This window comes from Tauraco erythrolophus, chromosome 12 (genome assembly GCF_009769465.1).
Source record: "Tauraco erythrolophus isolate bTauEry1 chromosome 12, bTauEry1.pri, whole genome shotgun sequence".
NCBI lineage: Eukaryota > Metazoa > Chordata > Aves > Musophagiformes > Musophagidae > Tauraco > Tauraco erythrolophus.
The window spans coordinates 2,518,793-2,544,509 of record NC_141476.1 but is presented as its reverse complement, the minus strand read 5'-3'; the positions used below and the strand labels follow the sequence as shown (position 1 = coordinate 2,544,509).

At 40.8% G+C, this 25,717-nt stretch overlaps 1 protein-coding gene across 2 annotated transcripts; it reads right to left on the bottom strand.

Annotated features, from left to right (window-relative positions):
• Positions 1-4,056: 4,056 nt before the first annotated feature.
• On the bottom strand, positions 4,057-25,485 carry CRBN (cereblon). 2 transcript variants are annotated; one of them, XM_086619072.1, is made up of 11 exons: positions 25,399-25,485; positions 21,846-21,958; positions 21,479-21,681; positions 20,462-20,611; positions 16,780-16,942; positions 13,222-13,284; positions 12,409-12,493; positions 10,692-10,807; positions 7,453-7,517; positions 6,915-7,046; positions 4,057-5,383 (listed from the first exon to the last, which is right to left on the bottom strand). In XM_086619072.1, the coding sequence occupies exons 1-11, from the start codon at positions 25,463-25,465 to the stop codon at positions 5,200-5,202; spliced, it is 1,341 nt and encodes a 446-aa protein (XP_086475198.1). In that variant the 5' UTR covers positions 25,466-25,485; the 3' UTR covers positions 4,057-5,199. The 2 variants fall into 2 exon arrangements, with proteins under 2 accessions (XP_086475198.1, XP_086475199.1); XM_086619073.1 differs by having other exon boundaries at positions 21,846-21,955.
• Between the last annotated feature and the right edge of the window lie 232 nt (positions 25,486-25,717).

Here is a 25,717-nt window from a genome sequence, read left to right as displayed (position 1 = left end):
TCAATTCAGCATGCTCCACTGCCTGCATATCGCCTAAACTGCCCATCTACAGCCTCGTTTAGGCATTGTACCGCTACACAAAGTGGTATGGAAAGAACCAGGAGGCTGGGAAGCTGTCCTTCTCTGCAGCTTTCCCACAGCCACGTGCCCATGGCTTTGTGGAGCAGCGAGGTGGCGATGCCCATCGTGCTCTGTGCTGGTGTCACAAAGTCCTCGTGATATTTGTATAATGCTTAGAAGAAACTGAGAGACTATTCTAATGGAGCGGCAACTATCCTGGATTCGTGCTAGCCAAGTGTTTGTAGGAGTGGACATCATCACACAGTGGTCCTAAGCTCTCAGAAGACACCAAGGTCTTGAAGTACAGAGGGAAGGGAAAGCCCATGGCACACCATAAATCTTCAGTGAGAGCAAAAAATTCTGCACTAGGAAAAAAACCCCGTGTCAGCAGCGCAGTCTGCTTGGAGAACAGCATCTGCAAACGAGGTGGGTACCTGGGAAATCCCTCTGAGGGTTCCTCTGGCACAAAGAGAGGCCAAAGCACCAGCTAATCCACCTTGAGTGTGTCTGCTTTGAAAATACCGGAAAAAATAAGAAAAACAGAGAGTTTACTCAAAAATTAAATTGCTTAGCAAGTCAACTGCATGACAGCAGGCAGGTGGACTCCCATCATGGTCCATGTAACCACCATGCTTGGATAGACACGTGTTACCATCATCCCTTCCCATTATGCCTCTGGGAGAACAGTATTCAGCAGTGATCGCCCTCCGAATGAGAACACAGACGACAGCCTCAGCTACGCGGTAGCAAGAAGGACGTTTTGACAACTGTCAGGTAGGAGAAACGAAGTTGGGTGTTGTGTTTTGAGCCCCAAAGCAGGATGAAGCCCATTTCATACACTGAATTTGAGCCTTCTAACAGCAAATCGGATTTTGGCACCACGAGTTAAGCCAGAACTGTATCTTGTGGATGCTTTGAAACCCAGTCCAGAGAACATTCTCCTAATCAAACTGATGAATAAAGCAGATTGCTGGGAGACATTCCTGGTGCTGCTGGTCGAACCACAACAGGACAGCCCTGTGAGAACCACCAGCTCAGTGGATATAATCTGTAAATCCAAACTTCCCTTTGTTCCTGGTTAAACTCGGGACAGTGTGTAATTGAAGTGACAGGTTTGGGGGAAGCTGGGCTTTCACCAGATGTTTATGCAGCTTAAATTCCTTTCCAGCAGTGCCTCCTGGTTCCCCTCACCACCAGCCTCACCCCAGCACCCGCCGCTTCGCCGCTCCCACCCATCTTCTCCTCCCTGCCTGGGGGTGCTTGTGCTGAGCCCGTCTGCCAAGCCTCCCACTGGTTTTCCTCAAAAGTGTCTCCAGATTCACCTTCTCCATACTTTCACTCATGTATTTACCTACTAATTTCTCTTTGTAGGAGAAACTGGAGATAAAAGAGATGCTGGAAAAAACATCAGCGCTCTTGGACCTTGGGTTAGTACAGAAGGAAAAAATTTGGGACAGAAGCTAAGAATCGCTCCAGTGGATTAAAGCAATAAGTGCACAGAGAGAGAGAGGAGTTTGAGATGAGGGACTTAATGTTTCCTTTTGATCCTTCACTGGAATGACAACCTACGCTCTCTCCACATTATTTCTTACCTTCTCTGTGCTTTCCCAGTCAAGCCTGCACATTGTTTGAAGCTGAAACTCTTTCAGCTTACATCAACTTGCAAACCTCAAAAAGTAGTAAAACACAAAGTAAACCCAAGCATTTTCTTTCATTCTGTCCCAACAATAGACACAAAGAGCTCGGTTTTGAAACAAATTTGATTTTATTCTTCGCAAATGTTGGCAAGCAACAAGATTTTTCTGAAAAGTTGTCTCAAAAGGCAGACAGAGGAAGTTAAAAGCGGAGAACGTGCCATCCTTCCCCCAGCTTTTACAAAGCAATCGAACAAAGGTGGGAAAACGGTGGGAGGAACAAAACAGACTGCAGCACGTACAAAAATAGCATTATCAAAAAACAAACAGTGAAGTAATTGAACGTGTTTTAGACCACGTGTGCAGGCGCCCTGTGTGATTTTTACCTACTCGTCAAAACTAAACGGAACGATAGGAGAACGCGCGATATTGCAGGCTCCGATTGTATGAACGTCCTCGGGCTGCTGCAGTGCCAGCTTGGCAACCAGTGGCTCCATGCCACGTGTGTGCTCCTGTCCAGCTGAGCCCCGCTGCTGCACAGGGCAGTCCCTCTCCTGCCCCTACGAGACACCAGTTCATCCCTCTTCCCTCCGTCAGACCCACCACGGCCGTGGCTGCGCAGCCCGACACTCACCCCATTCCTGCATCGTACTAAGGAGGACAGAGGTTGTGGTGGGAGAGGAGAGAAAAACGATCCCTTTGGCAGAAGCCAGCAGGTCAATCAGATTAATTAACAGATGAAGCCACGTGCCAACCAGTGGATGCAGTAAATAAACAATCGTAAAATGTGCTTTCCTTTGTCTCCAGCTCTCAAAAGCATATGATGTCCGTATTTGTCTGCAATAACTTTCCACAGTCCCAATCCAGTAGTTTTCTCTCCAAAAGAGGAGAAAAGAAGCACGGAAATATTAACCAATGTACAGAACCATCCGTGACTCCACAGCCACCCTGCAAGTCTCGTGCTGTACGCTTCCAGCACTGCTACACACGCAGCACAGCTTCCCAAGCGTGGGATTCGTCGTCTTCGTGGCAACCTGAGCCACGCTTGTTTTCAACCTGGAAAGCATCAGGGACTTTGGAATGGTGAACATTACACAGAAGGTTAGGCAGATGGAACAGCATCATCAACAATAACATTAAATTAGTGCTAAATTTACTCCTGACTTATCTGATTTGATTATATTAGTTTACATCTGACTATATATACACAATACCAAAAATATGCCTATTCTGTGTTCAAACATTGCCAACACAATGTCATTTTTAGTTGAGGCAATCCAAAAGACTCAGCCAAAACCCCAAAGACCTTATGAAGTGCAGTGATAGCTGAGAAAACACTAATTTTCAACACCTCCCCCCACCAAACCCTCAGTGAATACTTAAATCCAACGGCAGCAGAAGGTACTTTACAGCACCCTCAAACTTCTTGCCACCCACAAGCCCTACTGAGGGTAATGGGAACGAGAGAGACCAGGTATCTTTGAGGGAAAGGGTAAACCAAGCCCACAGCTAAGCCATGTGTGTGCACACACGTGTGTGTGGTGTGTGTGCACGTGCAGCATGCGAGGGGAAAGCGGGGTCGGATTTCAGTGGTTATCCAAGCACAGAGGTTTCACAGTCTCTCACACTAGTGTTTATCACTTCAGCCTTTTGAAAGCTTATTATAGAAGCATAATCAAAACACAGAAATGTTTCCTTGAAGAAAATGAGCCACCGTTCACCCTCTATTTGTTCAGAATTATATTCAAAGAAGTATTGCTTTTCACAGTTCACTGGCAACTCAGAGCACTGCACACAAAACTAAATACGGATTTAAAAATGCCTATGGAGAGAACAGAAGTTATCACAGAAGCACAGAGGTAGAAGGCTTCAAAGAACTAAACCTGAGTTACACAATCATTAGTTTCTACATACCTAGCTTAAACAAACTATCCTAGCAGCCTTTCAGCATCTAGCATCTTTTCACAGCTGGGTATTTTTCCGCTGCACTGTAGCAGGTACCACGTTACCACCTACATCAGCTACTTGTCTTGTAGAGGGGTCTGACACAGCCTTCCACTGCAGTAACCTGTCCATGCCACATCGGTGGGATGGGGGACTGTGATTGAGAACGAGCAAGTAGAGGCTGATGTCTTAAATCTTGAGTAGTTTTGTGTCGTCATATTTAACAGCGCGAGTTCTCAAAGATTTACTGTGAAGAAACACAGAGTGAACGATAAAGCTTCAAAAGAAAAAAACAGTCTCTATGTACACAAACATACTGAAGGAATCTTCAGTTCCCATCACCAAAGTGCATTCCGAGAGAAGAAAAAAAAAACAAACAATAAATCTGTGGCAAAAGCTGCCCCATTTTGGTATCTGATTTCTGTAGCAGACAGCACTTCAGACAAAAAAAATAAAAAAAGCACTGCCTTTTATTTGTTTTATTTAGAAACTTTTGCTCTTTGTAGGGTGATAAAGTGAAATTTTACTTTATGATATGAAAGCCTAAAAGAAAAAAAAAATAATTTGAAGAGATGTTGCCTCCTTCTTGTCCAAATAACTACTATTGGAAAATCTCCACAGTTATGTATTTTAGAGAGTACTTCATAGAACCCTGGACATATAGGCTGGTAAACTAGTCTTCACAGAAATAATTCTGAAAAGTAAATACGAGCACATTCAACAGTAAATGACAATGCAGTTAACATTCTGGGACTGATCTATATATTTTATATAAATAGTTTAAAATCTAAGACTTCTCAAGTCAAACAGACTAAATAGATCAGACCATTTGCAAGGACCGAATACTTCACACGGGCTCCTTTAAAAGGGCATCCTGTGATGCCACTGCTCCAGCTGCAGGCAGCAGCAATTCTTGCCTTTGCCAGTCACCACACTGCTGCTGACCTTACCAACACGGTACCAGCCAGAAGAGATAACTTCAGCCTTGGACTCTCTTCGATGGTTACTCAGCGAGTATCTGAGAAACAGCACAAGCACAAAATTGGAAGTGTTCCACACAGTTAGAAACAGGGATTCTCAGCAAAAACACTTTTAAGTATATTATGGAAAATACTCTGCAGCAAGTAACTGGTATCTTACCATCAAAGATATATTGCATAAATTATACTCTGTTTATTGGTAATTTTAGATTCCCCCCTATCTTCTTTCACTGCAAGTTGATAGCAGTAAACATTTTCTGAAATTATACAAGGAAGGAGAAAGTTCAGTCTCAAGTCTGTCCAGACGGATCAGGTCGATTTCTTGGTGCCTCACACCACCTCCTCTCCCCAGTTGCCCTTTTAAAGATTCAACCTTCAGTTCTCAGCGTGTCTGAAACAACAGTGATGTGGGTGCACACCAAACCCAGACGTGGGGAGCCTGCTTGTTTGCTTGGTTTGAGGGGAGGGGGGGGTGTGGGTACTCGGGTTTTTAAAGTTTAAGTAAGCATCAGAAGCAGAACTGAGCAGATGCATTTAGGAGATACACTACTGCCTGCTCATCTCCAAAGCAGGCTGCTAAATTACAGGCAGAGCAACGGTGATCTATCGTGGCCTGAGTCATCCTCTGCTTCTGGAATGCGAGGCAGGAGAGCAGACCGGGTCAATCCCCAGAATTTTTGAGGTGACATATCCTTTCTGGTAGCTGTGAACTTCCAACCCATATGGTTGCCACAGATTCTGCACTGGGCTATAGTCCAGGCGTACCTATGGAAAAACAAAACAAAAGGTTGATGCTAACATGTAAGGAAAAGATGTTTTTAAAATGCTGGAGCATAGCTCACTCATCAGGTAAGAAGGGAATACGAGTCTCCAGCTAGATATTCAAATAATCTTTGGGAATCAAGGTGCCCAGCTCCCATTTAAAAACTCTGCAGATCTTAAAAAAAAAAACAAACCACAATTAGGAAAAAAAACCAAACAGCCTTCAAGTAGAGGAAGCAACTAAATCATTGTGTTCGCACGACTTTTCAACAGTACAATGAAACTCTGCTGCCTTAAAGAAGGGTCAGAAAATGGTTCTCAGAGTAAGTTTCTTAATAGAAATAAGAGTAATTTTTGCCCTTCTCCTAGATTAACAGGGAACTCCACTTTCCACAGCAACGGAGCTGTTGTTTAACCGTTTCAAAAGGTAGAACATGAATATTTCAAAACCTTCGGAGAAGAAAAGAAAACACCTAAGGATGGGTGTGTGTGTCTTGGGACAGATATGGCACACCCCCTCCAAGTCATTGCTCAGTGCTATGTGACAATCCAGAAAAAAACTCTACAAACAACACGAGAAAATGCACGAGTAAATGTGAAAATGCATCAGTCAGGAACCTGGAACTGGCTACAAATATAGCAATATATTATTTTATGCTGCTTTAGAAGAGGACATGAGAGTCGAAGGGACAGAAGAATGATTTTTGACACTGGCAGAGAAAAGACCACACAGAAAAGTGATCTGGTAAAAATGGATTTAAAGAATATTCTTGTGAAGCTATAAAGAATATTTGTGTGAAACTAAAATTTAAATATAGTTTGACATTTGAGCTATTTTCAAGAGTTAAATATTCGAAGCTTTGAATGAGCGCCTGAACATGCTTGTCTAGCTAAAAAAAAAATGTACATTTAAGCTATCAGGGAGGAGTGACATTTTGATGCAAGATCCTTCATTATTTGGCAGACTTCTAGATCTTGACGGTTAATTCTGCTACTGTTACAGAGTGTAAAATTAAATAAAAAATAAAAGTCACAAAGGTAATCAGATCAATACGTTAGTGATTTTTAAATTAATTTAACATTTATTCAGTTTTTAAATCTACAAGAAGTATCTCAGCAGAAGAACTGCATTTATATATTACGTTTTCCATTTGCACTTTATTTACTTTTATGATGAAAGCAAGCTGCGTGGAAACAACAATTATGATTTTAGTTGTGGCTTATACAAAACTACACACAAAGAAACTCCCAGACAATCAGTATCCTGTTTATCTCTCAGATGCTACGCTGTGTTTTAAAATCTTAATATTTGCATATACTTGAAAAACTCCAGAGAAGTTCTGAAAATACTCTATCTGAATTTTCCACTTTATTCTGCATTTTGAAAAGTCTAAATTTATTTTCCTACTTTTCATATGAGCCAAATGACGGCATGTGTTTCAAGAATTTCACATTTACTATTCCACCGTCACAGGAATACGTTTACAACTGAACTTCTCTCATTTACTAATAAAATTTTCTTAACTGTCATTACCCTGGAAACCAGCTGTGCTCTGTCGATGGCCGTCCACTGAGATTCAAATTGCAGGCTTTATATACAGTGAGGGTCTCATGGATGTACCCATGAGGATTCACATATGCTGCCATGGGTCCACATAGGGATAAACTACAACAGACAATTAATAAGTTTGTCAGAGTCCAAGGAAGAAACAAAAACCAAAGGTTGAAAGATGTGAACAGAGGAAAAAGTGACAAACATGCTTAAAACTATTTTCCACAGCAAAAGAACCACCCACTTTAGGCTGGAGGAAAAAAAAAAAGGACCTTTAATTATATTATTAAAACTTGAAAGAAAACAGATACTAATGTAAAATATCAATTGGTCAAATTTTCTTGGAATTGCAGAAATTTAAGTGGCCAGTGTTATAAATAAATCCTCTATAAATATTTACTTAAATTTTATCAGAGCTGTGGAAACACAATAGTTACACGACATGTCCTGGCTTAACCTGTTTTGCTGTGCCAATGTTTCTGATCAAGAACCTCCCAGAGATTAAGAGCAATAAACTCACCTGAATATTTCATTCTTGGTAGTTATTTCTGTATCTTGGCATTGCTTACAACAAAGAGATGTACACTTGAAAAGAAAAACAAAGAGGGTCATTTCATTCATTTCCAGATGTTTGTCAGCACAGTGGCAAATAATAAAAATGTCTCTCCCCTTCCCTCAGAATAGACTTTGTACCAATTCTTTTTTTGTCTAGGCAGCAAAGACTTTTTTTTTTATTCTTTCCACCAAAGGATAAAAAGTTTTCTGTGCATTTTATTTTTTTATGGTAAACATTAATTGTTATCTAACAGACAAAACATTTTTAATATATTTCCGCCCCCTCTCCTGAAAAAAAATCTACACACAGAAGAGGATCTGACTACAGAAAGATAATAAATGAGTCAATCTTCTATGGTCTTTAAAAGCTAATTCAGAAAAACAACCTTTGCTATTCTAAGATGTAACACAGAAAAGGCAGAAGAGTACAAATGCAACCATTAAGTTTTTCTAAAATTTGAGAATGCTGTAGATTGGTGGTTTTAATTTCCTCATGGAAAAAATCTGAGATGTATTGATCTTTCTCTTAAAGATTATAACAGATTAATCTATCTCCTACAATTTCTAGAAAGTAGAATGGAACAATTCGTCACTGACATTGCCCAGAAAACAAGCACTGAAATCAGCTTAGTAGAACAGCACTATTAATTTTCAGGAGGTGCATTACTTTCACCTCTTTTTAAGGGTAATGTGTATGAAATTACCCCAAAAATGATCCACTATATTTCTGAACAAAACGCTGTGCCTAGGAACTTCACTTGGACAAGTCCCTCTGTGAGCACGTTTCCTTGTAAAACTTGGAGTAAATCCCAGCTGGTGTCTCTGAGTCTCCCTGAGCTCTGACTCCTGCCCTTCACTCGTACGGTACTACACTACGTACTTACTCCAGCCTTTACTCTCTCCTTTCCTCTACTCAGATGCTCTGGGCTGTCTGAGTTCTGCCTCCCACCTCCAGCACACTGTCTACTGATCTTAGACACCAAGGGAGGAAAATTGCTCTGCTATACAGATACTATTTACTGTACACCAGTTCTCTTCCCTCCCCAAAGCTCACTTGGCCTCTCTCTTTAATGCCTACTCTGGAGCCCCCAACACAAGAAGGACATGGACCAGCTGGAGAGGGTCCAGAGGAGGGCCACGAAGATGATAAGAGGGCTGGAGCACCTTTCCTATGAGGACAGGCTGAAAGAGTTGGGACTGTTCAGCCTGGAGAAGAGGAGGCTCCAGGGTGACCTTATAGCGGTCTTCCAGTACCTCAAGGGGGCCTACAAGAAAGATGGGGAGAGGCTGTTCAGGAGGGCCAGTTGTGATAGGACAAGGGGTAATGGTTTTAAAATAGAGGGAGGTAGATTCAGGTTGGATATTAGGAAAAAATTTTTTACCATGAGAGTGGTAGAACACTGGAACAGGTTGCCCAGAGAGGTGGTGGATGCTCCATCCCTGGAGACGTTCAAGGCCAGGTTGGACGAGGCCCTGAGCAACCTGATCTAGTTGGAGATATCCCTGTTCCTTGCAGGGGGGTTGGACTAGATGACCTTTGAAGGTCCCTTCCAGCCCTAACCATTCTATGATTCTATGATTCTACTCTTTAATGCTCACTCTTTTAAATCACCCTTACTCACAGATTATCATCTAATGCTCACGTTTCCCCTCTAAGAATCCAGTTCAGACAGCTTCTTAATTTAATTCTTCCCTTTCCAAACCTATTTAATTACTACAATGAGCATTCTCAAGCAGGATTCACAGAAGTGTTACACCTGTGAGTGATGTACATTCCTTTAAAAATAAGCACAGAAATAGTCAACTGGTTTTCAATAACAGAAGAAGCTATTAAAAGTACAAAACAAGTCCCTGATATCAAAAATGAAAGAAAATGGATCATGTCTTACAATCAGTTACAGTACTGTAAATCACATCCTGAACAATGAAATGTGCTAAGTTCATCCTTCTCAAGAAAACCAAAATATGTGCTGTGTTGCCAGAGTGCTCCTTGTCATTGAAGAGCCCTGGTTTAAAAAGAGTGTATTTGACCAAAATAAATGTTGCTAAAAAACCCATAGTGCACTTACCATTCTCACACTAATACAGATCAGTTAAACAAGTTTGCAGAATAAAATGTCACATGTTGATGAGGAAAATGCCTTTTTGGTATAGGCTAAAAATCAACTTTGTCTTATATTTTATAAGGGTAACTTAAGTCCTCTTGTCTCTGGGATTTACAGAAAATATACAACGTTATGCCATACTAATGTTTGAGACAGTACTTCAGTATCCCCACCAAATTTAAAACCAGCAAGGTGAGGGTCCATCAGGATGTACATAGCTATTCTTTCTGATATGAATGTATTAAAAAAATATTAATTTGTCTCTCCATTCAAAAATTGAATAGTAAATATTCCAGCTGCCACTATCAAACACACCAGCAAGTTTACAGATGAAACTTGTGTTTATACCAATGGCTCTTCCAGCATCTTCTCTTTGGAAAGAGCATAGTGATCTGAACTGCTGTTGGAGATGTTGTTGCAAATGCTGTTCCTAAAACAGTTGTGTTCAACATGAGGCTGATTGATACTTAGTGGCTTTATCAGTAATAATAATAATAAATACTATAACTAATATTATTTAAGAAATGTACTATGTAAAAGCAAAACTTTAATGTCCTACATCTACAGCACTACACAGCCAGGTCAATGGAAAGAAGGGAAGAGGAGTTTTTGAACATCTTAAAAAGGTGTCCCCTAACGAGTCAATACATGTCTTTTGCAAAAATCCTTTCAGTCCAATACTACACAGATTTATCTTTTATTACAACATCCACAAGTTTTCATGGCAGAACACTACCTGACTGCAGTGTACTATGCTGTCGATATGGGGTTATGATGTTCAAAAGATGGTAATGAGCAACACTGGACTTCTAGCACCATCTCTTGACCAAAAAAGTGCTGTGAGGTATTGAAACATGACTTCTAACCAAAGCAAATATTATTATCTGTTTCTTGCTTGCTGCCAAACAAAGTCTAGTATGGAGAGAGCATTTTTTTTTTTTGAGCAAACTTTTAAAGGAGAAGGAATAAATAAGACAGCACCCAAATTCACCCTCCAGAAGTATTATTTGGAAGTTTCATACGTTTTTGTAATAGATAGTAACAATCCCTCCTATTTTTTTGAGAACAATTTAATGACAAATAAAGAAAAAATACTCACTTTGTTCATAATATCTAACTCACACCGGAGTCGCTGAACAGCACTACCTATTTTAAGCAACTGTATACGTAGTGCGTCATCAATTGGCAGGCAGGCAGCAACTCTGTAAGAAAAATCTAGAAATGAGAAGTACCAGGCCTGTTAGAATTTTAGAGAGAAATAGATCCTACCACTTCTATTCAGTTACAGACAGAGAGGGCTAAAGCTTTATAACAAACTTTTAGAGGTCATCTTGGTCCATCCTTCTGCCCTGAGGCTGGATCATGTACACACAAAGCCTCTTCTAAGATATTTGTCTAACACACACTTGCAGATCACCAGTGATGGAGACTGAACTATGCCAGTAAGGTCACGTATTCCAAAACCAACAGCCTCCTGGAGAACATTGTCTAACACAGACTTCCACTTTGACAGTGAATTACTGAGTTTTCCAACCAGCAGTGGTTATCTTTATGCTTGCACTTCCTCTTTTTTTTTTTTTTGTAAAAAAAAAGACATGCTTTTATGAGAGAAGGGAAACTTCAAGAAAGCACCTCCTTCACAAATTACAACCAAGTTACACTACTCATGTTAGTGCTAAAAAAAGCTTTCTTTACTGTTACATTGTGAGAAGGAAAAAGACATACTCTGTATACACTCCCTTCTGGAGGTTTTAGAGTTTTTTTCCCACATTTGAATGCAGATGAAATTAGATCAAAAATATTCAGTCAAGATGACAGACTTTGTTTTTAGAGTAAGTTTTAATATGATAATAAATTCTCAGGCAGTAACTTCAATCAGGTATGAAAAGGCACCAGCACAAAAGGTAGTGGACCTTACTACAGTCATTCTTTAATTTAACTAACGAAAACCTTGTTAAGATGCAAATCATCCCGTTCCTCGGTCTGTAAAAGAATTCAAAAGCTGAAAACTTAAGTCAGCAAAATATCAGTGTGTTGTGAATCATGAGAAAAGAAGTGCCAAAAAACCCGTGGATTTTTTTCAGATTATTTCACAGTCCTCTAAGCAGCAGTCTGGGCAAAGCAGATGGGAAGTACTTTCAACCACTACTTCAAGCAAATCAGAAACCAGAGTTGCACAGACATCCAAACGATTGAGCCCAGACCTGCATTTGGTGCTTAACTGACTTTAACTGAAGGCTGCAGTTTGAATTTCCCCCTTATTAGGCAGTTGAGAGTCAACACAGGAAAAAATGTTTCTCCCCTTAGAAAGGCTTCAACTAAAATTTCCATCTTATTAGATACTAGAGACCTGCAGAGAGAAGAGACTTGTTCACTGGGGCACACCCCCAGTGCCTGCTAAGGCATGAAATCTGATCCCAACATTTGTGCCATTAGGTTACTGGTGCTATTTTCCCTCATGCCTGATAAGAGGTAATAAGAAGTTATACATACTAACACTTAGACTTACAAAAAATAATTTCAAAAATCTAGTATGCTTTTGGCTCTTGTTTTCTTACAAAACACTTAGATCACATTCCTCCTGCCATGGAGCACAATGGAGTTCTATTTCTCTTACTGAACATGTTTCCACATGGTTGGAGGATGTTTATGTCTTTAAAAGCTCCATCATCCTTTTGTCAAAGTCAATCACCAAAACTTATTGGAAACTGGAAGTGAGGGACAGACTGCCAAGAAATCTTCAGTTTTGTTTTCTTAGGAAACTTTAAAAAAAAAAAAAAAAAAAAAAAGAGTTCATAAGCTAAACAATGTCATACCTATTGGGTTTGTTGGAAGAGATTCATCTTTAAGATTTTCATCCCATTCATGTAGCTGCCTCTTGACTCTTTCCATCAAGGTTTCCTTTTGTTAGAAGAAAAGCCTAATTTAAATACACAGGTATTTCTGTTTTCTTAGGAAAAGAAAAAAAAAAAAGGGAAGCAAAATGTAGAGTAAGCTATTTTCCCTAAGTGGACATTAGCTTTTAAGACTTACAATGATTACAGACTCATTCTCTATCTTCATATTTATACTAAGAGCAAGACAGGGATGGGAAGTGGGCCAGAACGAGCCAATGGCCCATGGTGGTGATAACCCTCATGTGAGATAAGGAGACAACTGTTCAAACTGTCGAACTGCACACAGGAGATGAGGGCTAGCCCCCTCCCTGCTTCTGCCTCTCTTACACCAACTACTTTATGCACTAATATGCATATGTATATAAAGAAATATGTACTTTTTTAAAGAGTAAACCAACTCCAACAGGAAAGACAGACCTAAGACTATCCAGCACCCTGGTGGTTAGGGCATTCACCTGGAGCATGTGGGACAGAGGATTGAGTTTTTGGTCTGAGACAACACAGCAGGAACCCCAACCTCTGTTATCCACCCCAGACACGTGCTCTACCACGAGGGAACAAATATACAGATGGGGAAGTCCTTCCTGCTCTTTTAACAGTAAACTGAAAACTATACCCTTCTTTAAAGGGTAACTTCTGATCCAACACAATTAAAGCCTTCACATTATTCAATAATATTAAAACATGTAAACCTAATTGTAGATTATTTAGTAATACATAGGGTGAACTTACTGCATCATATAGAGAGTAGAGCCAGGGAGGCCAAGATGTCAAACTTGCACAGTGGAACTTCCTCTAAAACCAAAACCACAAATATTTAGTCTTTAACATTAGCGGATTTTAGGGACGGTTCTTGTTTAAACAAATAGAGAAGAGATACCTGATTATTTAAAAATACAACAAATTACGACCATCAGGACCAGTACTTTAACATGAAGCTTCCAAACCACTCCTCAAATTCATTGAGAGCTAAGACTTCTGTACAAGACAGACAATACGTGGATTTTCTCAGAAAAATCTGTCTCAGCACTACAAGTATTTCTAATGTTTAGTAATAAGAAATTATGCCTTTCAAAAGAGTATCTATCTGAAATTTAGACAGCTCAGAAAAATTAAGTACTATCAGACAGCACATTTCCTTAGCTTCCACCAATTGTTGCCACTTCAGCAACCACAGCAAACCACTATGTGAGGTGATTAAACTATTCATAGCAATTTACTCAACTGCACAGGTAAATAAAATGAAAGAAGGATATTAATGGGCCATATCAGGTATTTTAAGCTGTGATGGTATTTTTTTAAATGGCAAACTAATCCATAACTAAAACCACCAAGTTAGGAGTTTCAGAGGATGATTTCTCACAGCAGAACAGTTACTGATTAAGAAAACTTGGGCAGTCCTGCTGTTTAATTGTATATTGCTATCCACTCTCATTCTGGCATCTATTTTTAAGGGAAATCACATTTTCAGAAATGTTTACTGAACATCAATGCTTGTGCCAGCCTACTGAAAAGCTATTAAACAGCTTTATTATGACTATCCAATGACAGTGAACAAAATATTGTACAATAACCATTTAAAAACATCCTATGAAGAAAAACTCAGACCCAAATAGAACACTGAGTAAAAACCAAGTGTGGAGGAGGAAAACAAAAACAATAGATAAAAAAACCAACCTGAAGGTCTCATAACCATTTTTTATTGAAGGGTATTCTTCCAAAATTAAAATTTTACTAACAGGAGTGGCCCACGCTGCTGTATCGCACTTCACTGTGAACAAGACTAACATGTTCACTTGAATTGTGCACGAAAAATATCTATACAACAATACAGAGCAGATTTGGAGGAACAAAATACAAGAGGCCACCAACATCACCTTTAAAAAAATCTTTAGCTTGTATGTATCCTGCAGACAAGAAATCCAGACTATAACTGCACTCCTTAACCATCAAATTTCCAGCAGTGTAAGGTTATTTGTGTACTTAACCAATTCTCTAAAGCAACTTCACAACACTTACACTTATGTTTAGGTTAATAAAAATCCAAAAACCACAAAGCTTTCCAAAAGAGGATCTCAAACTGTACTGTAAATACTTACAAATGAAATTCGATCTTCCCTTTGAGGGTAACTATCCTTATTTCACAAATGAGAAGAATCAGGCAACAGAGACCAAAATTCACAGCAAATAAATGGTACTTTGAAGAAAGAATTCACGACCAACAAAATTCAAGTTACTGTTTTAATTAGCAAGTGTATTTTCTGTAACGGCTGACACAGGTCAGCTCTTGGATGGGGCAGAAACCTTTCTTAAAATGCAATTTCCAGTTTCTGATGTTTCTCCTTACATAAGTAAACATACAGAGGTACAGCCTGTCATAGTGGAATCAGTCACAGTTCTGCTGACATCAATAGAGGGTCAACAGGACCATGCCCCTGCGCTGCATCTGCATCTCAGTCCACAAAACATGTTCTTCTTACAGCAGCTGCACTGCATTTCAGCTATCATGGGATAGAACCAGTCTTGGAAAGGGATTTCTGCCCCCCTCTCCCCAAGCATAGTGTTTCTGGGCTTGTTAACTCATAGATGAACTTGTTCAAGAACTCTGAGAATCAATAGCTATTTGAGGTGGGTTTTTTTTGATTTTTTTTTTTGTGGGGAGTACAGACTTCAAAACCATTGGAGAAAAATCCAAACCTCAACTGCATCTGACAATGAGGCGAGATACTAGGATTCTATATTAATTTCTGGAGGTAGTTCCAAAGATCTCTGCTGACACAGAAGACTTCAAGGCATCTTTCCTTTTACAGGCCACTGACTGAAACAGTGGGTTAAATAATAAATAAATAAATAAGCCACAATTGTAGTGTTCTCAGAAGTGTCAGGTTGCCCAGTTTCCCCACATCCTCTCCTACTGACCTCAGTGCTAACTCCTGTCCCATTAACCTCACTGGGCGTGTTTGTCCCCTGTTGGTGGTAGCTGGTCTTGGAAAAGCCTGCACTGCCTGAAAATGTGCTTGGTTTCCATTTGAAAAGCTTTTGCTGGTATAACTGTGCTAGTACAAGCCGCTAGCATGGTGCTTATTATGGGAACATAATTTATCCCAGCAAAATTAGCCTTTTGACAGCACATTTTATTTCAGACTCCTAAAGGAAAACGCTGGATACTGGTAAAAGTGCACATTCACTTGTATAAATGCATCTTTTAGCACCTTTTAAACAGCACAGCTGTCTCCAGCACAAATCACACCTTATTATTCCCCTGAGCAATGCTGAAGTTTGTAGCTTAGGCCTGATATCAGCTGCTTAAGACTCTGAAAATTCTGCCCTACAATCTTAGTGTGAATTCCCCTCTGATTCCAAGTACTGTCACAGCTGCAGTGATGCAAAACCAGTGTAAACAAGCAAAGACAGAATTTGTGCCTGTGATGCAAAACTAGAACCTAATTCCCTAATGGCAATACCAACATCTTGATAATGATTATTTCTCCTCTGCCACTCTTTGGGGTTTGTTTTTTGTTCGTTGCGTTGTTGTTGTTTTTTTTTTTAAACCACAGTCAGGTAAATAAAATTCTGGAAGCTCTCTAAAGAAGCTTAAAGTCTGCATACTTATTAAGAAAGCAGATTTACATTTTCTGTAAACAAGTAACTGCAGGTGCAGAAGTTAATCCTTTAACTGATGCAGGTTTTAAAGCAAAATTAGCAAACAGAATTGTGATTCCAAACTAAGACATTCCAGGTCTTCTGTTTCATCACAGAAATTTGGGAGTCACCTCTAAACCACCCCTGCTCTTTAGAAACCTCTTCCAGCTGAATCAAACAGTGAGAAACAGTTACAAAAGCCTCCTTACTTTCAAACCCAAGCCATTAACACAAGAACAAAGCCTGAGCACTGCCACTGTCATAGCAACGTCAGTAAAAGTCAGGATGCTTCTTCCACCTGCCTACAAATAAAATACTATCAACTTACTCTTTTTTTCTCCCCAACACTTCACCATCTAGAAGCTTTACCAACCAGCACTCTCTCTGAGGTGTTCTCGTTATGTAAAAAAAACCTAAACTGTAATATTACATCAATTATTACGCAACAATAATAATCTAATAATACTATGATTAAAACCAAAGAGAACTCGTAATACAAATCATGTATTTCCCCGTTGTGGACAGCTGATAAACCACCTCCTCTAAAGATGAACAGATAGAATTTCATATTGATTTTCAAAATACCATCAAAAATTAAAAAACAAAACAAAACAAAACCAACAAACAAACCCACAACTAGCTTCTAACCTTCTGGTATTTCTGCCACCACTGATGTATGGCTCGGTCCTGCCACGCTGTAGGCTTCGAAGAAGGAAATACGTGGCATCGGCTGAGAGACTGCAGCTGTACTGCTGACATGGTGGAAGGCAGCACTCGCTCAGGAAGGATTTGTACTTTAGCCTGCTGGATTCTGATAGAAGAAAAAAAAAAAAGATGAGACATACACATATATGCAAGACTTTAACGCAAATTGATTTTACTGCTTATAAAAACATACACTTGTGTAATGGGTTAATCACTACGTAGGACTATAGAATTTAAGCAGCAATCCATTTCATCATTTTTTTTAAAGTTGTACTAATGTAAATCAAATTACCTTAGGGAACATACAGCATATCTGTAGCAAACCAAATGCATACTATTGTATAACAGATTATCTCATCCCCTTGGCAAAATTATTGAAGCCACTGGACTGGAAGTGCTGACTGGACTTTGGTATACCTAAATTGAAGACAGAAGCAATCTCTACTTTTCCTTTTCCTTTAAAAACTAGAATTAGTTGTCTTCCAAATATTTTTTGCACTGGCATACAGAACTCTACAAAGATCACTGCTTTGACTTTTTCAGCAGGAGTTTCTTTGCCAGTTTTTTTACCCACCTCTCACAGTTAGCAACATTTTTTCTAAGATACAAAGGGCTGCCTTTGGATTTTAGAGCACTAGATATCTGTTGGGATTGTGGGAGACAGAATTAAAGACAGATTGGCAGTGGCAACACAGCAGAATATTCTACCATCTAAGCATTTTATTTTTAGATTTTTGTCTCCTCGAGTTACTTCTGATATAAACTAACAGTCGGCTATTACACATCAAACCCTCAGAAAGGAAGTTCAGCTGAAATGTCGTTTGCTATCTTCAAACCACAAAAGCTTATGTGCTTAGCTGGAGTTCAAAATCAGCAGAAAGAGGATACAGACTCTGATCATCTTTTAATATCCTAGCATCACCCAGGTCACCTATTCCACAAAGAGTTCAGCAACAGTAAAGTGGCTACTAAGAATACTGTCTAGCAGGAAGGACTTTACATTTTAACAGTATTATGCATCAGAAATCCTAAAATATTAAGATGCATGTCATTACAAATCTCCATTTACAGGGACAACACTAAGCTCTGTTAACTTACATAAATTATGCACTGACAATATCGGGAGGTCCAAGTCCACTAATCACTCCCTAAACCCTCAAAACATGCAGTATTTAAAAGCAGAGTAACTCTACATAGCTTAAGTTACTTCAACAAACCTAGATGACGAGAAAAATCATCCTCACCTCCTTTATTTCATACATTTAACAATTCCTATTTAAGAATGAAACTTGTGACCATGCTGTGTAGAAGTGATCTCTGACAAAATCACCACAAAACGCTTTAAAAGCACAACAAGAATCACTTTACATCTTAACTGATTCCGAACACCAAATCCTCAGTAACAACGTTGGTGTTACTGTAGTTGCCCAAATACTGCCATCTTGTGTTCAAGCAACGGTTTTTCTAAGTGGTAAAATTTGGAATATTATTTGTAACCAAACGTTAAATAGTGAGAAATAGCAAGTAGCACACGTATTCTTAACTTCTTCAGCTGCAGGTGACAAAAGCATACAAAAACACTGAGGTCAGGCTGTTCCTAGACCTCTTTCTGAAGCAATGCCATAATACTGAACAACAGCAGGATACGGATGATTAGCTTTAGATTTACAGATCTGGAGTAAGATGTTACATGCCTTGCAGAAAAGATTACAAAAACCTCTAGCAATTGTCCTAAGAATTGTCACATGCTCACAGGATCAAGGTCTGGAGCCCGTGTCCCCGGACAGTGACGCTGACCGAGGCTCACGACGCAATGCAGGGTGCACAGCAGGATGTCAAGAAGAACTTGAAAATGACAGAAGACTCAGCACACTCTCAAGCAACTGTTCAGGGTCTCAGCCACTTTTGTAACTGGACAAAGGTATTAATTATGTAATATGATAAAACTGGCTAGAAAAGGAGCCTCTAAATATCACAGGTATCACATTGCAATATGGAAAAGGACTAGAATATAGAAGAGAATACTCATATTGATAGTAGCACAAGAAGGACATAAAGCTACTGGAATGAGTCCAGAGGAGGCCACGAAGATGATCCGAGGGCTGGAGCACCTCTGCTATGGAGACAGGCTGAGAGAGTTGGGGCTGTTCAGCCTGGAGAAGAGAAGGCTCCGGGGTGATCTTATTGCAGCTTTCCAGTGCCTAAAGGGGCTACAGGAAAGCTGGAGAGGGGCTTTTTACAAGGGTGTGTAGTGATAGGACAAGGGGCAATGGATTTAAACTGAAAGAGGGCAGATTTAGGTTAGATATAAGAAAGAAATTTTTCACTCTGAGAGTGGTGGGGCACTGAACCAGGTTGCCCAGAGAAGCTGTGGCTGCCCCATCCCTGGAAGTGTTCCAGGCCAGGCTGGACGAGGCTTTGGGCAACCTGGTGTAGTGGAAGGTGTCCCTGCCTATGGCAGGGGAGTTGGAGCTAGATGATCTTTAAGGTCCCTTCCAACCCAAACCATTCTATGATTCTATCAAAGCTGCTTTGAGTGTGTTTGCAAAGCATATAAAAGAATCATCAACCAGTAACAGGAGTAGCTCTTTTCTATCAGTGAAGCATCAGTGAACAGTCAGAAAGGAAGAGGTAAGACTTGCTGAAGTCTTAAACTGTGACAACGGTCAAAACAAACAAGATTTCCTATCTGAGAAACTGAAAATGATGGGCTGCTTGTAGTTAGCAAAAATCAAGAGCCTATTTTCATATTCAAATATTTGTCTAGAAATCTCAGTGTGTTTTTATGTTTTACAAAGCAAAAAGTGAACAAGAGAAGCGACTTGTTTCTCCATTATTATTACCAGTCCTGCCCTTTCATGGGCAGCTCCTCATGAAAACCACCCCCTCTCTGGGCACAGCCACTGTCCTCTCCATATCTGAAACACGCAGCTGAATCCTTCTGCATGCTGTTGAGGCTCAGTAGCTACAGATCACCCAAAGTACAAAAATAGACAAGCATATTGTTATTAGCTGTAGTGTCAGACCCTTCCCTGCAGCCCTTCAGAGCTGCAACTGCACATAAAGTTATGAAGTGGAACGCATCCAATGCAGACCATCTCTAGAAAGGTCTCCTTTCAGAAAATGAAAGTTGTAATTTTTCAAAGGAGTGGAATCTGATTGCTGTCAGGGAGGCTCTTCACAAGATAACAAAAGGCACGCATTATATATTGAATCCTCTCATTTCACATCTGGTTTGAAACAGGGATGTGACAGATTTTGAAATAAAGCTTTAAAACTTACAATGCAGCCAAATCAACATCTTTTTCCTAACTTAATTTTCAGAAACAAAGTCATTCTGACAGATGTGTTCTCATCAAATCAAACTACAGGTTGACATTCTTTAGAGACTTTTTATAGCAAAGTTATTCACAACTTATTCAAAGTTATTCACAACATGAGTCTTAGAACAGGAAATGTCAGAAGTCCTTAATAAACAGAGAAGCTACTGAATCAGCATTCAATTAGAATCTATACTAATCAGTCAACTGTGTAACTGAAAGGGCAGATACACCTGCAGTAAAACATAAATGTTTTTGTGAAACAAGATTTGCAGTATGTAGAATTAAATACATAATTTTCTTACCCATCTGACTGGGTTCTTATTTCAAGCACCTTGAACCTCTGTCTTCCTATTGCTTTCACTTTGACTGTTTCAATTCCATATTCCTGCTCTTCTCTGTAGGCATATATTTCTGCTGTTGTTCCAAAATGTGCTTCCCTTTCACGTACGTTACTAAAAGTAACAGAATTAAAAAGGTTACCCACCCTCCACACAGCATTGTTCGTTCAGACCTCACGAGCTGGTCTGCCTGCACTGACTGCACACAATTAGTCTTATCAAAAAAGTACATTTGGTAAAACACCTTCAATCAACTGCAAACATTATTTTCCCATATTAAAAACAACTTCTCATGTTTTGTTTGGTTGGGGGATTTTGCCAGTTGACTTGGCTTTATTTTAGGGTCTAGAGGTGAAATTCTGGGAATACAGGGATCACCAATGTATCTGCATTTGAAATCAAATCAAAATTCCTTAGACTGACTTTCTAAAAATAACTGTTCCCACCTCCTATATGATAAAACCATAGTAAATTGGAGGGGAGAGGAACATTCCCAACTTCTTTTGGCACAGATTAGCCTTTATCTTTTCTACTTTTCTACCACCTCCTGTCTCTCAACTCTATCGAGAAATGTTTGTCTGTGCTTGTGAATTTATACACAGAACAAGCAAATACAACAAAACAGTTCTCAAAACGAGAATCCAATTTTTACATTTCAGATCAAGGTTTACTCTTTAAGGAAAACGGAGCAGTGCATTCAAACAGCTCCTGAAAACAGCAGGATGCTCAAACAAGGAAAGCACATCAGCACTTGCTGTTTCTCTACACAAACACGTGATACTGTCATGCAGCTACCCATGTATGACCTGAACACCTTCTCGTTGCGTATCAGGAGACGATGTTTGTCAAACAATTTCAAATCACAACTTATGTTATTCACCACAGAGCTGATGCGACCATCTGCTTTTGATTTAGTATCCAACGAAACTGTGCTAAAAATACATGCTGCATACCATCAGTAAACCCACCCGTGTATTTTACCTGTATGCAAGAACAGCAAACGTTCTGTCTTTCTGAATTAAGTTCCGCACCATGCTAACCTCTTGAGGGTGAAAAAGCTGAAGAGGTAACGTCTGTCCAGGAATCAACATCACCATCACGTGGGGCAACACTGGAATCACTTGACAGCTGTCATCATCATGCACTGTTCTTCCATGAAACTCTTCCATATCAGAACCTAAATACTGAAAGCAGTAAGTAAGGAAATGACAGTAGTGTAAGAGGTTTGGTGATTCACAAGAATAAAATAAAATTCAGTCTTTGGCTTAGGGTTATTACAATAGAATTACATGAAACCAATCAAAACCTCTGCAAGACTTTGTTAATGGGCAACACATAAAGAACATACCATGTGTGATGTTGGCAAACTGGTATCAAAATTAATGATGTTTGGTTTTTCAGCTTCTTTACTATCTTGATCTTCAACTTCCATTTCATTGTCATCCTCTTCCTCACTCTCTGCTAATAAGCACATACAGAATACTGTGCAGAAATCAATCAGCAAAGACTAAGATGCTGAGAAAAATCAGAGAATCACAGAAACGCATTCAATAGTCCCAGAGTACAGCCTTTCACAGGGAAGCAACCTTCATATTGGTAAACTTATGAAAAATAATCTTGCTGCACCATTCTATAGAAAGGGTCAAAAACTGCTCATTTATTTTTGAAAAGCTAAAGAACAACTTTTAATGGAGGAAAATAATAAACAAGTTCTGCCAACTCAGATTTTCACTACAGCAGTATTTCGTCATCTCAATTCTAAATGTCTTCTGCCTGCACACCGAGATGCCAGGTAACTTAATTTCTTGTAGGATGCTGAATACAGTCTTCAAAGTAGTACAAACCAGAACAACATAACTGCACACACAAAGCGAGCAAATTAAAGGTAACCTGAAGCTCTATCTTCATGCAAAGACTCTTGCTGGTGTTTTTAACAATTTCATTGCTGTCAGCCTCTCCCGCGCGTGTACGAAACACACGCTCATGCAAACTGCAGCACACACACAAACCCAGCAAGGGCAACTACTAAGAAAGCAAATAACACGACTCTGCAAAGGATTTCAGGTACAAAACAGTATTTAAAAGTCACTACTGTCTTCCCGTTTCTCAGTTCCAGGTGTCAATCCTAAAATCACTTTCAGGCAAGAAGACAGTCAAATTGCCAGTACGTTTTATTTTGGAAACGCAAATAGTGCATTTATCTGTATAAAATCTGTATAGATATTTTAAAATAAATTCAAAAACATAGTGAAGAGAACAAAAACCATACCTATCTAAAATGCTGGTTTGCTGCCTGTTCTGTGCATCACCATACAATGTACGCGTGCAAATACCCACCCAAACCAAATGCAATGTAATTAGCACACGTTCGTAACTGTATTACCTGATCCTATTTCTTTTAAAACAAACAGTATTTATACACCATGCTATATCTAAAATAAATGTGATCATAAACTTTGCAAACCAGTTCTCCAGGATTCTTACACCAATAGCTGCTGGGTAATGGATAATCCCAATGGTGCTGAAAAACATAATTTAGATCTTGAAAGCTATTACAAGATAGACTGTTGTAAAGATATTTTTCTGTCTATCTAGTTGCCTGCCTTTGCAATTAGTATCTTCCTAAGAAATAATCCAGAGGTGAAAATTTAAAAGATGGAGTGATCTGAAAGGTACTGTAGGCAAATCTTACAAAAGAAAGATGGTCCAGAAGGAAAGAGTTCTCCTTCAGAAATGGGAGCACCACTGTCCTCGTTCACTGAGAGCTTACTATTTCCAAGAGTGGGAAGACAAAAGAACAAGGTAGAAGACATTATAAGCTGAAGAGAGAAGGAAAGAAGAAAGGAAGGAGAATCTTTTCTTTCCATCTTTGGCCTTCAGACACATTTGTTAAATGTATTCTTTACAAAATGTTTAGTCAATGGCCTTCTTTTTGCTTCACCTCACTTTTTTTTTTTTTTTTTAAATATTGCATAGTGTACAGAAACTTCTCTGTAGGAGGCACAGCATGACATGCTGATGTTACAGCTCCATCCTACATGGTATTTATCTCAACAAGAATCGATCCGGTGCTACAAGAGGTTACAGACTCTCTTTGGTGTTTTACCTAATTACAGAACTTAAAGCAATAAGATATCATCTTCCTAATTTCTGTAAAAAATATTCCCATCTCTGTATGAAATCTCTCTTACATTTTATTCAGCTAGGAACCCTAAACATACATGACTGCAAAATGTTTAAGACATACAAAACGGCCAGCACTTTGCTTAGTTTGATGGAGGCAAAGAGGAGGAAATTTTTGCTTCGTTCTGGGGCAGCAGTTCAGGATGGGGGGAGGGAAGCTGGATTCATAAAAAAAAAATGATATTCTGGTTTGCATGCACCCTCACCAAGTTGCATCGATCATTAGCATTTTTAATAGCCTTTAATAGCCTTTCAGAGAGAGGCTGCCTCACTGGTTTTCCTGAACGCCAGAGGAATTAGCAGCAGTTGATTACAAAGAACTGTGCCCTGCAAACTTTTGCTCGTTCTTGCCAAAACCGCGCTCTGGCTGCTGTGTGGTGGCAGAGAGAAACGATGACTCATTTTACTGCAGCAGCACCATGTGAGCGTCGAAAAAACACCATCGTCTTCACTCTCCTCCTCCTCCATCACACCACAGGAGCAGGAGAGGGAAGGTGAAGGAAACTGCACCTTTCACACTCTTAACTATACACACTTTTTTTGTTGATTTTTTTAATTTCAAAATTAGGGAGACCTCCGGTGCACAGAAACAAGAGAAAGGCAAGTGCCAGAGGCACCCTGCATGACAAGGCTCACGTTTTTTTCATGGCAGCTCAGGCGTTCCTGGATGCTCATCCTGGCCCACTAACACTACCAAACCTACTCTCAACACCTTTGTGCAGAAACAAGGAAACATGAAGCTCATTAGAAAAAAAAAAAAAACACCACAAAAAAACACCAACAAAACAGTAACTGGCTAGGAAATATTAATATGTTTTCTAAAATATTCAGGAAATATTTGCATAGTATTTTAAATATACAGGCACAAACCACTCAGAATTTCCTGCTATAGGAAATGAAACCGGTTACTGGCAGGACTTAACTGCTACATCCTCCTTTGCACGCTTAGTCTGAAATAATTCATTTTTTTCCAGTTTAGCACAAGCTGCTTCCAAAACGGCATGATCTCCTGTCAGTTTGGAGGCACTACATGCGAAACCAGCAAAGCACAGGTTATGCAATGCGGAATTACGCTGGGGGATGTGGAGGGACAAGCCAGGCTGGGACAAACCCCAGCACAAACCCTGCAGAAGTCTGGATAACGTGTGGAATCCAGCACTGCCCTCGAGTCCTGCGCACAGCACCTGCTTATTCATGGCATTTAAAGGGAGCGGAGACTTTCTAAACCAGCAAATGTTTTCCTCAGACTTCGTTTGGTTCCAGAGAAGCCCAAGTTCACAGGGATGCCTGCCTCCGTCTGCCCGCTGGAACCGTGACGGCCGCCTGGACACGCACCGACGGCGCATCTCTTCTCTTCCTCCCCCGCGGAACGACGGCCTCGGTCAAACCGCGCTGGAAGCGGCCGACGTGCCGCAGAGCCCGGGGCCGCGGGACGGCTGCGGCTCCAGCGGCCAACCTCCGCTCCGCTCCGCTCCGCCCGAGGGACCGCCGCCCCCGGGCTCCCCGCAGCGCCCCTTCCTTCCTCCCGCACAGCCCCTCCTCGGCCCCACTCCGCCCTCCCGCTCCCCGCATCGCCTCCCCGCCCCGAGCAACCCCGCCGCGGCCCCGCCGCTCTCCCCGCCGCCCCTTCCCCGCGATCCCGCCCGCGCACCGGGCTCCGGCCCCCTCCCCGCCCGCGGAGCCCCGGCCCGGCGCCTCCTCCCCCCCGCGGCCGTTACCGGGCACTAGCTGCAGGTGGTTCCCCATGTTGTTACGGGGCTCACCGCCTCCTTCCTCGGCGGCCATCGCTGTTTACCCGGAGAGGAGCCTGGGAAGCCGGCGGGGCGGGGGGGGAGGAGGCGGGAGGAGGAGCCCGAGCCGCCGCCGGAGCGAGCCCCGGAGCCGCGGCCTCTAGCGGCGTCTCTCGGGGGCTGCTGGCGGGTCAGGCGCCGTCCGCCGCCGCTGGGGACTCGGTGCCATCCCGCTCCGCTCGCAGGGTGTCCGTTTCATCCGGCGGGACGGCACGGGATGGAGCCCGGTACCTGCGCGGGGCTGGTG